At 42.3% G+C, this 13,429-nt stretch overlaps 1 protein-coding gene across 1 annotated transcript in view; it reads left to right on the top strand.

Annotated features, from left to right (window-relative positions):
- casd1 (CAS1 domain containing 1) overlaps positions 1-13,079 on the top strand; it is a 179,347-nt gene extending 166,268 nt beyond the window's left edge. Inside the window, exons 17-19 of the mRNA XM_072509039.1 lie at positions 1,720-1,797; positions 1,901-1,993; positions 12,259-13,079. Of these exons, the coding sequence (XP_072365140.1) occupies positions 1,720-1,797; positions 1,901-1,993; positions 12,259-12,522 (435 nt within the window). The 3' untranslated portion in view covers positions 12,523-13,079. The remainder of the gene's footprint in view (positions 1-1,719; positions 1,798-1,900; positions 1,994-12,258) is intronic.
- The last annotated feature ends 350 nt before the right edge of the window (positions 13,080-13,429 follow it).

A 13,429-nucleotide genomic window follows, 5' to 3' on the forward strand; every position in this document is an offset into this window, starting at 1 on the left:
GAGCACCCGGAGAAAATTACGCCAACACGGGGAAAACGTGCAGACTCCGCACAGACAGTGACCCAAACCGGGAATCAAACCTGGGTCCCTTGCACTGTGAAGCATCAGTGCTAACCAGTGTGCTGCCGTGCTGCCTCTAATTTGGATAACGAGATAATGAGATTAATTTGGAATGTTTTGTAGATAAAAAATAGACTGCTTTAACTGTGCAGGTTACCACTTTGTGCAGAAAAAACAAAGAAAAGTCTTAATGACCATTTTAACTAGAATAAATATAACTTGCATTTAAACAGTGCCTTTAGATCCAGGATTTGTAATCCCAGTGAAGCAGCAGTACAAATTATATCAAAACTTCTCTCTTTATGGAATTTTAAAGATAGCCTCTTAACTTTTCCATATATCATGAATCATAAGCAACACTCAAGTGTTCGGTCCAGGGGCTACCAATGAGACTGTGACTATGTTTGCATCTTCTCTGAGCATCTCCACTCCTCTCCAACCCTCCCCCCACACTCTTCTATTTTGATTTACTCTTTCATGGGATATGGGTGTTGCTGGCAAAGCCATCATTTTCTGCACATCCTTAATTACCTTTGAACTGAATGGCTTGATCAAGCAATTTCAGAAGGCAGTCAGGAGTCAGCCACATGACTGAATCTGGAGTCACATGTAGGCCAGGCTAGGAAGGATGGCAGATTTCCATCCTTAAGGGACTTAATAATCCTTAAGGTGGTTTTTTGCAATAATCCATGACTGTTATGGTCATCATTACTGAGACAGGTTTTATTAATTGAATTTAAATTCCACCAGCTGCTGTGGTGGGATTTGAATACATGGCTCCAGATCATTAGCCTAGGCCCCTGGATTACTAGTCCAATGACTTTCCCACTATTTTGTAAAGCTGCTCATGATAATTCCAATATTGGTACACACCAGGCAATTACGTTTCTTTCTTGACTTTAGAACTGGGGGTTTGATCGTCATCTGCAAGCAAAGTGGGTAATTATTCTGTGCCATTTGTCACCCATAACTACTAACTAATTGTACTCTTTATAAACCTCTGACTTGCCCAGCACTCCCAGATTTGAAAAATGATATTGACTTTGATGCATCACAGCAGATACTCTGCTGAATTTACACTCCTCCTTAATACAAGATGTGCCTATCACTCCAACTGAATGCCTCCCAAAAATGGAAATTTCATCCTGTTCATTGCAATAACAGACCCAGATGTATTACCGTCAACCTTGCTCCCTCCAGGAGGAAGAAGCCAGGCTTTGGCGGGGTAGGGTAGGGGGTAACTCACTGAAACTAAAATTTCCTCCTAACACGCACAATACTTGTTCACCATAGGAGATGGGATGCAAGCTGTTGGCCTACGAACAGCTCATCTGCCTACTGTTTTTGTCAGTAAATGTGGGCTGCTGAGGGAACATAGAGTGGGTGAAAAGAAAACTTATTTGGAGTTAATATTTGAACCAAATAAATAAGTGACTTTTTTCTCATTTTGCTGGTGTTGCACTTGTTCCAATAAGTAGCAACTTGTGAACTTATTTTCTGAATGTTTATTGCCTTAGAGCAGCAAATTAATAGCCAAATACAGACCGAGATGTACTTCAACTCCGTAGGTTATTAAACTATGTACATAACAATTTGTCCCTTTTTCTGTGTGTGTGTGTGTATTGGCAACAAATAACCCACCTAATCTTGTTTACACAGACCTATTCAATATGGTGTGCCAGCTGTAAAAACAAAACTGAGTGCAATGAGCTTCATCCTTACTTCTCTGTGTTACAGGTATTTTCCTTTATCTCTCATTCATGATTAAATTATGCTACAAATGTATATTTGCTATACATGGTACTTCCTACCAAATTCTTTAAACATTTTTTTTCCCCAGATCTTGTCTTTCATTCTTATTAGGAACATTCCTGGTTATGTTCGTTCTGTGTACAGCTCCTTTTTCGCCTGGTTTGGCAAGATTTCCTTGGAAGTAAGTGACCCTTGCAATGTGTAAATTCACATAAATTCACTTTGAAGGAGTTGAATTCGCAGAATTCAGCTTCTGTGGAATCTTTCATTCAATGACGAGTGGAGTTAGGGTAAAAAAAAATTGTATTTATATAGTTGCTTTTTGCAAACACCAGACATCTCAAAGCACTTTACAGTCAATTAAATATTATTGAATGTGGTCGCTGTTATAATGGCAGCCAATTTGTACACAGCTAGCTCCCACAAATAGCAATCTGATCATGATCAAATAATCTGTTTTTAATTATGCTTATTGAAGGATAATATCCATGGTCTTCAAAATAGTGCCATGGGATCTTTCACATCCACCTGATAAGACAGAAGCACCTCCAACAGTGTCGCGCTCACTCAGTACTGCACTGGGGTTCAGCCTTGATTTTTGTACTTTTGGAAGGCAACTTTAACCATACCTTGTGATTCAGAGGCAGGAGTACGAGCAACTGTGTTACGGGCCAGGGTTTAGAGAACCCCAAAGTGTATCATGGAGTTCACCTGACCCACAACTTTTAATAGAGTCTGGTATGGGGAGCACACGGCCCACTCTACAGGTGTGGTACAGCAGAAATGGAAAAGTATTTTGTAAAGCAAAACAATGTTTATTCTATGAACTCAAGTTAACCTTTTTAAAACATAGTGAACATCTTAGCAACCATTAATTCAAATACAACCCCAAAGAATACAACACTAAGTAATCCTTTAAGCTTTCCTTTTTAACATCCCACACGATTTCAAAACAAAACCTTTATCAGAAGCACTTCAGGTTAAAGTCACTACTGAAAACATTTATAATTCTGAATTCACCAAATGATCAAGAGAGTCTTTTGATGGCAGAGAGAACAGCAGTACACCTGTTTGGTCTGGCTTCAGCTCCAACACTGAAAACAAAACTATGAAACACCCTGCAGCCTGCTCAAAAACAAGTAAAAAGCTGACAGACAGCCCAGCTCCACCCACTCTCTGACATCACTGTAGCAGTAAACATCATTTCTTAAAGGTACTCGCACTACAGATATTTATATACACACCCATATCTTAAAGGTACTCTCACATGACAACTGTGTCACTATTGATGTAGTTATAGTGGGCAAGGTTAACAAACTAGTTAATGGGGCAGTGAGAGATGAGATGGGACACAGGGGACATACAGAGCAGAGCCAATGAATAAAAGAGCAGGGGATGTATTTAAGCACATGCGGTAGGAACTAGATGGGATTGCAGAAGGAGAAGGGAGATGAGCTGAGAAAGGACTGGAGGAATGGAGAGGTAAGGCATGCTTAGCTGGGAGGGTAAAGACATGGAATAGAGATGAATGGCAATGGAAGAGATGGGTTGAGATACAGATGAATTTACCTGAGTGGGTTGGATACCAAGGAGCTAACTATCCTTAAGCAAGATAGAATAGAATCTCTACAGTGCAGAAAGAGGCCATTCAGCCCATCGCATCTATACTGACACTCTGAAAGAGCAGCCTATCTGGCAACCCCACACTATCCCCATAATCCTACCTAGGGTCAATTTATCATGGCCAGTCCACCTGACCTGCACATCTTTGGACTGTGGGAGGAAACCGGAGCACCCGGCGGAAACTCACGCAGACATGAGGAGAAAGTGCAAACTCCGCACACAGTCACCCGAGGTCAGAATCGAACCCGGGTCCCTGCCACTGTGAGGCAGCAGTGCTAACCACCGTGCCGCCATCTAGGCTTTTTCCATCAGGTGCCCCTGTCATTTGACGTTACGTTACTTGACAAGCTCACAGCACCGTCTATTTTTGCAATACTTTTGGAATGTTGAGGCTACTCAGCATTTTTATTACAGATTGTTGATAATTCCATTAAATTGCAGTTATGATTCAAGACATCAAATTCTTTAAGCACACTCCTTAAGCTTTGAAACTGAGATTTTCTGTGTCGATACTTGTGGGTGGTAAGGGGTGGGAGTTGGGTTGCCATGTTGTAAGGTAGGTTTGGAGTGTGGAATGCTCTCAATTTGAGAAACAAGCAGACATCACCAAATGAGGCAAGACTGGAGATCAATCTTTTTATTTTATCTATTGAGAACTGATTGGCCCTTGTTAACCATGGTCTAGCGTGATGTCTTTAGCAATCATAAAGCCAGAAGAATACCTCCTTCCCTTCTCTTTCCTCCTTCCTTTGTAGAAATGCAAAACATCTGACTGTAACAGCACAAGTCTTTCACGTCACAAGACTGCACAAGTCTTTCACGCCATTAACAGAAACCCAATACTATTTCTGATCCAAATATTATTTGCAGCTCATCAAGCTGGTGTAATTTTTCATATGTAGATAACCATTTAGAGTTCACTAATAAGAAAACAAATTGAACAAAAATGTGTTTTTACTTTCCTGATTAATCTCGGCATTTATCACAAAAACAGTCTGTACAATCTTAAAGAAAATTTTGGGAACACTGCTTTAAAGCCAGAACCGAATATATTAAGTTTAATCACTGGGTTTCATAGTAACAAATTAAACTTATTTTAATTGCAATGTTACAAAATACATTAGGGTTATTCTGGTGAACTGATTTTTAAACACTGGATGCACTGTTACACAATTGATTATTTTGGCCACCATGTAGCAAGGGCAATAATACCACCAGAATAGAGTGAAAAATTTGATCTTTAACACCATTTTTTTGAGTTGCTACGAGTGCCTTTAGGTGCATGCATTCTGGTTTGGATTGTTCCAAATGCCATATTTGTGAGGATATTGGCAAACATTGGGTTCCTGCCCAAAGAATGCAGAGTAGGCAGATGTAACATTTAATGCTGATTTAACTTAAACAAGTTGCTAAAATCTACATGGAATGATGTGGCAGGCACTGAATGATGTTGTCCTGACTTCCGCATTTCTGTACGAAGCAGTTGTTGCTTCAAGACATTGGTGTAACATGACTTAGAGAATTGGCAAGGAACATACTGAGCCTGAGGCTTACTTCAGCCAACTGAACTGGACTAGCCATGTAAATACCGTGGCAAGAAGAGCAGGTCAGAGGCTGAGGATTTTGCAGCAAGTAATTCGCCCCCTGTCGCCTCAAAGCCTGTTCACTATCTGTAAGGCACAGGTCAGCATGGTGATGGAATACTCTCCAATTGCCTGTGGTACAGACAGGAGACAGGCAAACTACCTGTTTCCTCTTACCACCTGTCCATAAACTGAATGTCTTTTGAATTACATTTAAAGTATGCAGTTGCCTGATTTCTCAATCTATTGGTTTGCGTGATCCAATTTACAATGATCCACAGCAATCTCACATTATGATTAACTTGGAAGGTTAGTTTATTTCACATTCCAAAAACCCAAGGGACGATTGTCTGAGTCTTCCCTCTCCAAACACACACAGGCACATGCGTGTGTCAAAATCAGAGGATGTTTCCTTTGCGGTGGGGTTCAGTTCATAGGAATTAGGAGCAGAAGTAGGCAATTCATCCCTTCGAGCCTGCTCCGCCATTCAGTAAGATCATGGCTGATATCTTCCTCATCTCAAATCCACCTTCCTGCCTGTTCCCTTTGCCGCATTTTTAAAATCAAAAATATGTATCCTTCTTGAAACCATTTAATGATCCACCGCACCATAGGGCAGTGATTTCCACAAATTCACCACCCTCTGCGAGAAGTAGTTCCTCCTCATCTCAGTTTTAAACCCACCACCTCTCAACCTATATCTGTGACCTCACATTCTAGATTGCCACACAAGAGGGAACATTTGGTCCATGTTTACATTATCAATCCCTTTTAGTATTTTATATACCTCTATCAGATCCACTCTCATTCTTCTAAACTCCAGCGAGTATAACCCAAACTGTTTAATCTCCTCATATGTCAACCCTTTCATCCCCGGAATCAATTTGGTGAACTGCCCCCAATGCCACCACATCCTTCCTCAATTAAGGGGTTCCTTGTATTGTTCTCCAAGATAGCCAAAGATGTAGTGTTGACAAATAACAAAGCTATATGTTTAAATCAAACTTATTTTACACTACATAACTTGGTGCGCAGACTCTACTGAGTAACAGTTAACAAAATAATAGTATTGAATCTGTGATACAGTAATTAATAATCCCTCTAATATATTAACTACACAAACTCAATTTCGCACGATCCTTCTACATTAAGTTCTTCAACAGCTTCTTCTCAGCTTTCTCCTCCGCTTTCTCGCAGAATGCCTAGAGATGCAGCCTTTTATAAGACTACTCAGTGATGCCATCTAGTGTTGATATACATGAACATCATCTTGTTCACCCTTTACTCTCCTTAGATTATACATATCATTACAATAAGACGACCAAAACTGGACACACTACTCCAAATGTGGACTCAACGACACCCTGTACAATTGCAACAACACTTCTCTACTTTTATACTCCAGTCCTTTTGCAATACACACTAAAATTCCATTTGCCTTTTTTATTACATGCTGTTCCTGCATATCAACTTTCTGCAATTCATGAACAAAGGCACCCAGATCCCTCTGCCCAGATGCATCTTGAATTTGCTTCCATTTTGATAATTTGCCTTTCTATTTTTTCGTCCAAAATGGATAACCACACACTTACCGACATTAAACTCCATCTGCCAAATTTCGGCTCATTCTCCTAGCCCGTCTGTAAACTCGTTATTTTAGTATCATCCACAACTTTTACAATGTTACACTCTGTCCTTGCTTATATATAGATTGTAAACAGTTGAGATCCAAGGACTGACCCCTGCAGCATCCCGCTAGTTACAGTTCGCCAGCCTGAAAAGAACCTATTTATCCAGACCCTCTGCTTTCTGTCAGTCAGCCAATCCTCAGTCCAATCTTGTACTCCACCCCCAAACTTCTTTTAGCTCACCTTCTGGATGTCTTTTATGCAGCACCTTGTCAAATGCATTCTAGAAGTCTAGATATACCACATCCACAAGTTCCCCAGTATCTACCTTGCTGGTTACGTCCTGAAAGAACTCAAGCAAGTTTGTCAAGCATGACTTACCCTTTGTAAAACCATGCTGGCAATGGCGGATTGAGCTTTGACTTTCCAAATGTTCAGTCATCTCCTTAAAGATTGATTCCAGCAACTTCCCAACCACAGAGGTCAAGCTAACCGGTCTATAGTTTCCAACTATTTGCCCCTCCCTTTTTTGAATCGGGGTGTCACATTAGCGTGTTTCCAATCCACCATAACCCTTCCAAAATGCAGGGAATTTTGAAATATTATAACTTAATGCATCCACTATCTCTGCTGCCACCTTCTTTAATACCCTAGGGTATAGGCCATCAGGTCACAGAGACTCATCTGACTTTAATCCTATTAATTTATTATTAAATATTAATTTATTTAATACCTCCTCCCAAGTGATAGTTATTGCACCAAATTCCTCTGCACTAACTGCAGTTTTGGGATAATTTTTATTATCCTCTACTGTGAAGACAGAGGCAAAATATTGATCTGCCATCTCTGTGTTCCTCATTATTACCTCACCAGTATGGCCCTCTAAAGGGCCATTATTTACTTTAGCTATTCCCTTTCTCTTTCTATACTTAGAAGTTTGTGGTATCAGTGTTTATGTTTTCTGCTAGTTTCCTTTAATAGTTCATCTTGGCTCTTGATTTTATTTTTTGTCGCCTTTTGCTGAATCTTAAAGTTCTCCCAGTCCTCCAGCTTACCACTAGCTCTTGCAGTATGGAATGCCCTAGTTTTTTGCTCTTATGTCCTCTTTGACTTCCTGGTTTAGCCTTCCTCTCAGGAATATACTTTAATTGAGAGGTATTTAATATCTCCCTGAACATCCGCCATTGTTCCTCAACTGTTCTGCCCTCAATTATTTCTGGCCAGCTACAGTTCCTCAGATTCGGTTCCTGACTATTCCTTTACTCTCAGCCCTGTTGCTTGTTTTTGGAACCGTATTGAGTTCCCCTGAGTTCTTTCCTTCCCTCTCCATATGCTAGTGTAAAGTCCTTGTGACCATTCTATTTATCCTTTCCGCCAGAACACTGGTCCCAGTTCGGTTCAGGTCGATTGGATTGGATTTGTTTATTGTCACAAAGAACAAAGAAATGTACAGCACAGGAACAGGCCCTTCGGCCCTCCAAGCCCGTGCCGACCATGCTGCCCGACTAAACTACAATCTTCTACACTTCCTGGGTCCGTATCCCTCTATTCCCATCCTATTCATGTATTTGTCAAGATGCCCCTTAAATATCACTATCGTCCCTGCTTCCACCACCTCCTCCGGTAGCGAGTTCCAGGCACCCACTACCCTCTTTGTAAAAAAACTTGCCTCGTACATCTACTCTAAATCTTGCCCCTCTCACCTTAAACTTATGCCCCCTAGTAATTTACCCCTCTACCCCGGGGAAAAGCCTCTGACTATCCACTCTGCCTATGCCCCTCATAATTTTGTAGACCTCTATCAGGTCGCCCCTCAACCTCCTTCGTTCCATTGAGAACAAACCAAGTTTATTCAACCGCTCCTCATAGCTAATGCCCTCCATACCAGGCAACATTCTGGTAAATCTCTTCTGCACCCTCTCTAAAGCCTCCACATCCTTCTGGTAGTGTGGGGACCAGAATTGAACACTATACTCCCAAGTGTGGCCTAACTAAGGTTCTATACAGCTGCAACATGACTTACCAATTCTTATACTCAATGCCCCGGCCAATGAAGGCAAGCATGGCGTATGCCTTCTTGACTACCTTCTCCACCGGTGTTGCCCCTTTCAATGACCTGTGGACCTGTACTCCTAGACCTCTTTGACTTTCAATACTCTTGAGGGTTCTACCATTCACTGTATATTCCCTACCTCCATTAGACCTTCCAAAATGCATTACCTCACATTTGTCCGGATTAAACTCCATCTGCCATCTCTCCGCCCAAGTCTCCAAACAATCTAAATCCTGCTGTATCCTCTGACAGTCCTCATCGCTATCCGCAATTCCACCAACCTTTGTGACGGCTGCAAACTTACTAATCAGACCAGTTACATTTTCCTCCAAATCATTTATATATACTACAAACAACAAAGGTCCCAGCACTGATCCCTGTGGAACACCACTGGTCACAGCCCTCCAATTAGAAAAGCATCCTTCCATTGCTACTCTCTGCCTTCTATGACCTCCCCTTCACAAAACCATGCTGCCTCTCACTAATACATCCATTTGCTTCCAAATGGGAGTAGATCCTGTCTCGAAGAATTCTCTCCAGTAATTTCCCTACCACTGAAGTAAGGCTCACCGGCCTGTAGTTCCCTGGATTATCCTTGCTACCCTTCTTAAACAGAGGAACAACGTTGGCTATTCTCCAGTCCTCCGGGACATCACCTGAAGATGGTGAGGATCCAAAGATTTCTGTCAAGGCCTCAGCAATTTCCTCTCCAGCCTCCTTCAGTATTCTGGGGTAGATCCCATCAGGCCCTGGGGACTTATCTACCTTAATATTTTTAAGACACCCAACACCTCGTCTTTTTAGATCTCAATGTGACCTAGGCTATCTACACACCCTTCTCCAGACTCAATATCTACCAATTTCTTCTCTTTGGTGAATACTGATGCAAAGTATTCATTTAGTACCTCGCCAATTTCCTCTGCCTCCACACACAGGTTCCCTTGCCTATCCTTCAGTGGGCCAACCCTTTCCCTGGCTACCCTCTTGCTTTTTATGTACGTGAAATAAGCCTTGGGATTTTCCTTAACCCTATTTGCCAATGACTTTTCGTGACCCCTTCTAGCTCTCCTGACTCCTTGCTTAAGTTCCTTCCTACTTTCCTTCTATTCCACACAGGCTTCATCTGTTCCCAGCCTTTTAGCCCTGACAAATGCCTCCTTTTTCTTTTTGACGAGACCTACAATATCTCTCGTTATCCAAGGTTCCCGAAAATTGCCGCATTTATCCTTCTTCCTCACAGGAACATGCCGGTCCTGAATTCCTTTCAACTGACACTTGAAAGCCTCCCACATGTCAGATGTTGATTTGCCCTCAAACATCCGCCCCCAATCTAGGTTCTTCAGTTCCCGCCTAATATTGTTATAATTAGCCTTCCCCCAATTTAGCACATTCATCCTAGGACCACTCTTATCCTTGTCCACCAGCACTTTAAAACTTACTGAATTGTGGTCACTGTTCCCGAAATTCTCCCCTACTGAAACATCTATCACCTGGCCGGGCTCATTCTCCAATACCAGGTCCAGTACCGCCCCTTCCCTAGTTGGACTGTCCACATATTGTTTTAAGAAGCCCTCCTGGATGCTCCTTACAAACTCCGCCCCGTCTAAGCCCCTGGCACTAAGTGAGTCCCAGTCAATATTGGAGAAGGTGATGTCTCCCATCACCACAACCCTGTTGTTTTTACTCTTTTCCAAAATCTGTCTACCTAGCTGCTCCTGTATCTCCCGCTGGCTGGGAGGCCTGTAGTAAACCCCCAACATTGTGACTGCACCCTTCTTATTCCTGATCTCTACCCATATAGCCTCACTGCCCTCTGAGGTGTCCTCCCGCAGTACAGCTGTGATATTCTCCCTAACCAGTAGCGCAGCTCCGCCACCCCTTTTACATCCCCCTCTATCCCGCCTGAAACATCTAAATCACGTGTACTGAGGTACAGTGAAAAGTATTTTTCTGCGAGCAGCTCAACAGATCATTAAATACAGTAATCTGACCCAGTCAATAAAGCCCCGCCCAAATCTGAACCGTCCCAGTACCTCCCACAGATAGTCCCTTTCTACCTGATCAAAAGCCTTTTCTGCATCCGTTGCGATCACAACCTCTACCTTCCGGGGGCATCATGATCACATTTAACAGCCTTCTTACATTGGCCACCAACTGCCTACTCTTAACAAATTCCATCTGGTCCTCCCCAATAACGTCCGGAACACAATCCTCAATCCTGGGGGACAAGATTTTGGCCAGCAACTTGGCATCCGCATTCAGCAGGGAGATCGGTCTGTATGACCCACACAGCTCCGGGTTTTTGTCCTGCTTAAGAATCAGCGAAATCATTGCCTGTGACATCATCGGGGGCCGCACCCCTCTTTCCCTTGCCTCATTGAACATCCTCATCAACACTGGCCCCAATATCCCCGAGAACTTTTTATGGAACTCTACTGGGTACCCGCCTGCATGGCCTTCAAGCCCTCCACTGCTATCTCTTCCAGCCCAATTGGGGTCCCCAGCCCTTCTACCCGCTCTCCGTCCACCGTTGGGAAATTCAGCCCCTCCAAGAAGCGCCTCATCCCCTCCAGCCCCGCAGGGGCTTCTGACCTGTACAGCCTGCTGTAAAAATCTCTGAACGCCTTATTCACCAGTACCAAATCACCAACCAGGTTCCCCTCACCGTCCTTTACTTTCCCTATCTCCCTAGCTGGCTCCCTCTTCCTAAACCGCTGTGCGAGCATGCTACTGGTCTTCTCCCCATGTTCATAAATCGCCCCCCTCACCTTTCTCAGCTGCTCTACCGCCCTCCCTGTTTAGTCCGCAAACTAAACTCCGCCTGCAACATCCACTATTCCCTTAATAGCCCTGCCTCTGGGGTCTCTGCATACCTCCCATCAATCTGTAGTATCTCCTTTACCAGTCTGTCCATCTCTGCCCTGTCAACCTTCTCCCTAGGAGCCCAGATCGAGATCAGCTCCCCCCTTACCACCGCCTTCAGTACTTCCCAAACCACCATTGCCGAAGTTTCCCCAGTGTCATTGACCTGCAGGTAGTTCTGAATGCATTTCCTCAGCCGCTCGCACACCCCTTCATCTGCCAAAAGTCCCACATCTAACCTCCAGTGCAGGCGCTGATTGGTTTGATGAGTTCTGATGCGTGAGTCTCCTTGTCTTTCACAATTACAGGGGCCTGCGCAATTACTGGGGTCTGCACAATTGTGTGTGAGATTCCAGACGCTGAGAAAATAATTCCTTTGTTCCTGCAACATTTAAGTTCTAGACAAAGAGTCAACCGTGTAATCATGTGACTTGTAACAGCCATCATTATGGGTTCAGCAGTCATTTTTTTTTTTTTAAAGTGGCTGAAGAAGAAAGTTCTGGATTTCTTTTCCTATCAAATAGAACCCAAAGGCCCTTTCGCATTCTGAGGGAAAAAAAATTCTATTTCATATTATTTAAATTTTCTTTAAGTGGTCTTGCAAATTATGGAAAGTTGGTCTTGTTAAAATTTTGAACTGACTGTATTATATCAGCTTGTATTACCTGTCACCATTGAAATCTTTATTGTTTTTCAGCTCTTCATATGCCAATACCACATCTGGCTTGCAGCAGATACCAAAGGAATCCTCGTACTCCTTCCTGGAAACCCAGTGCTCAACATTATTGTCAGCACCTTTATTTTTGTGCTAGTTGCTCATGAAATCTCACAGATCACAAATGATCTTGTACAGATAGCCATTCCCAAAGATAACTACATTGCACTGAAAAGACTGCTGTGTGTAGCTATTTTTTTATTGGGAATTCTTGCATTGTCAACAGTTGAACAATTGAACAAGTAACTGAAACAATGACTGAGCAGGATCAAGTACCTATTTTTTTGACCTTCATATTTAATTTAAAAAAAGATAACCTCAAAGAATTGAGTACTGGGGAAGGAACGAAGGATACATCTGTGTGACACACTGCAATTCATCACTATATAAAATCTGAAAAAAAGGTACCACAAGTAAATAGAAGTGATAAAAATGTTTGGTCATCTAATTGATTTGAAAGCCACTGGCATTATTAATGGAATGACTGCATGGCATCTTTTAAAATGCTATTTCATGTGATTTTCCTTTTTGATGTACAACATTTGGATGGATATAGTGATGTTACTTCCACCTCGAGTTTTCCATTTCCTCTCTGCCCTTTTTTTTAAACTGGTAATTATTCCAGTTTAATGAAGAAAACATTTTAAGGTTATCTGCTGAAGTTAAGTTTGTCCTAAGTATATGCAGATACATATTCCTTCTGATTCAGTATAGCCCTATTTATTGAATATTGTAACTTTTTGATACTGAGGACTTCAAAGTATTTCTTTTCCTTTCCTGCATCGATGTTGGGTGGTTGTGGTGAGGGGGGGGGGGGGGGGGGGGGGGCGGGGGAATGACTCTTTCTTTTCCTCATACTTCATGTATAGGTGCAGTCTAAAGTATGGAGCGCTGGCAAAATGAAAAGACTTAGCGTTTGTTCACTGATATAATCCTCACTTGAAAAAGCTTGTTGGTTGTTACTTTTGACTGTGGTGTTGTATTAGTAGCAAAATAGAGCTGCCAAAACAGTTCAGCCACATCAAGTATTAGCCTAGTGTCATGTTGCTCTTTTTTTTAAATAACTTGTGGAATAAATGGTTAATTGTTGCAAAAGTTAATCTGTTTAAAACTCCTGATATGAAATATTGTCACTTGACTGAAACACTGGTCT

This window comes from Scyliorhinus torazame, chromosome 6 (assembly GCF_047496885.1).
Source record: "Scyliorhinus torazame isolate Kashiwa2021f chromosome 6, sScyTor2.1, whole genome shotgun sequence".
NCBI lineage: Eukaryota > Metazoa > Chordata > Chondrichthyes > Carcharhiniformes > Scyliorhinidae > Scyliorhinus > Scyliorhinus torazame.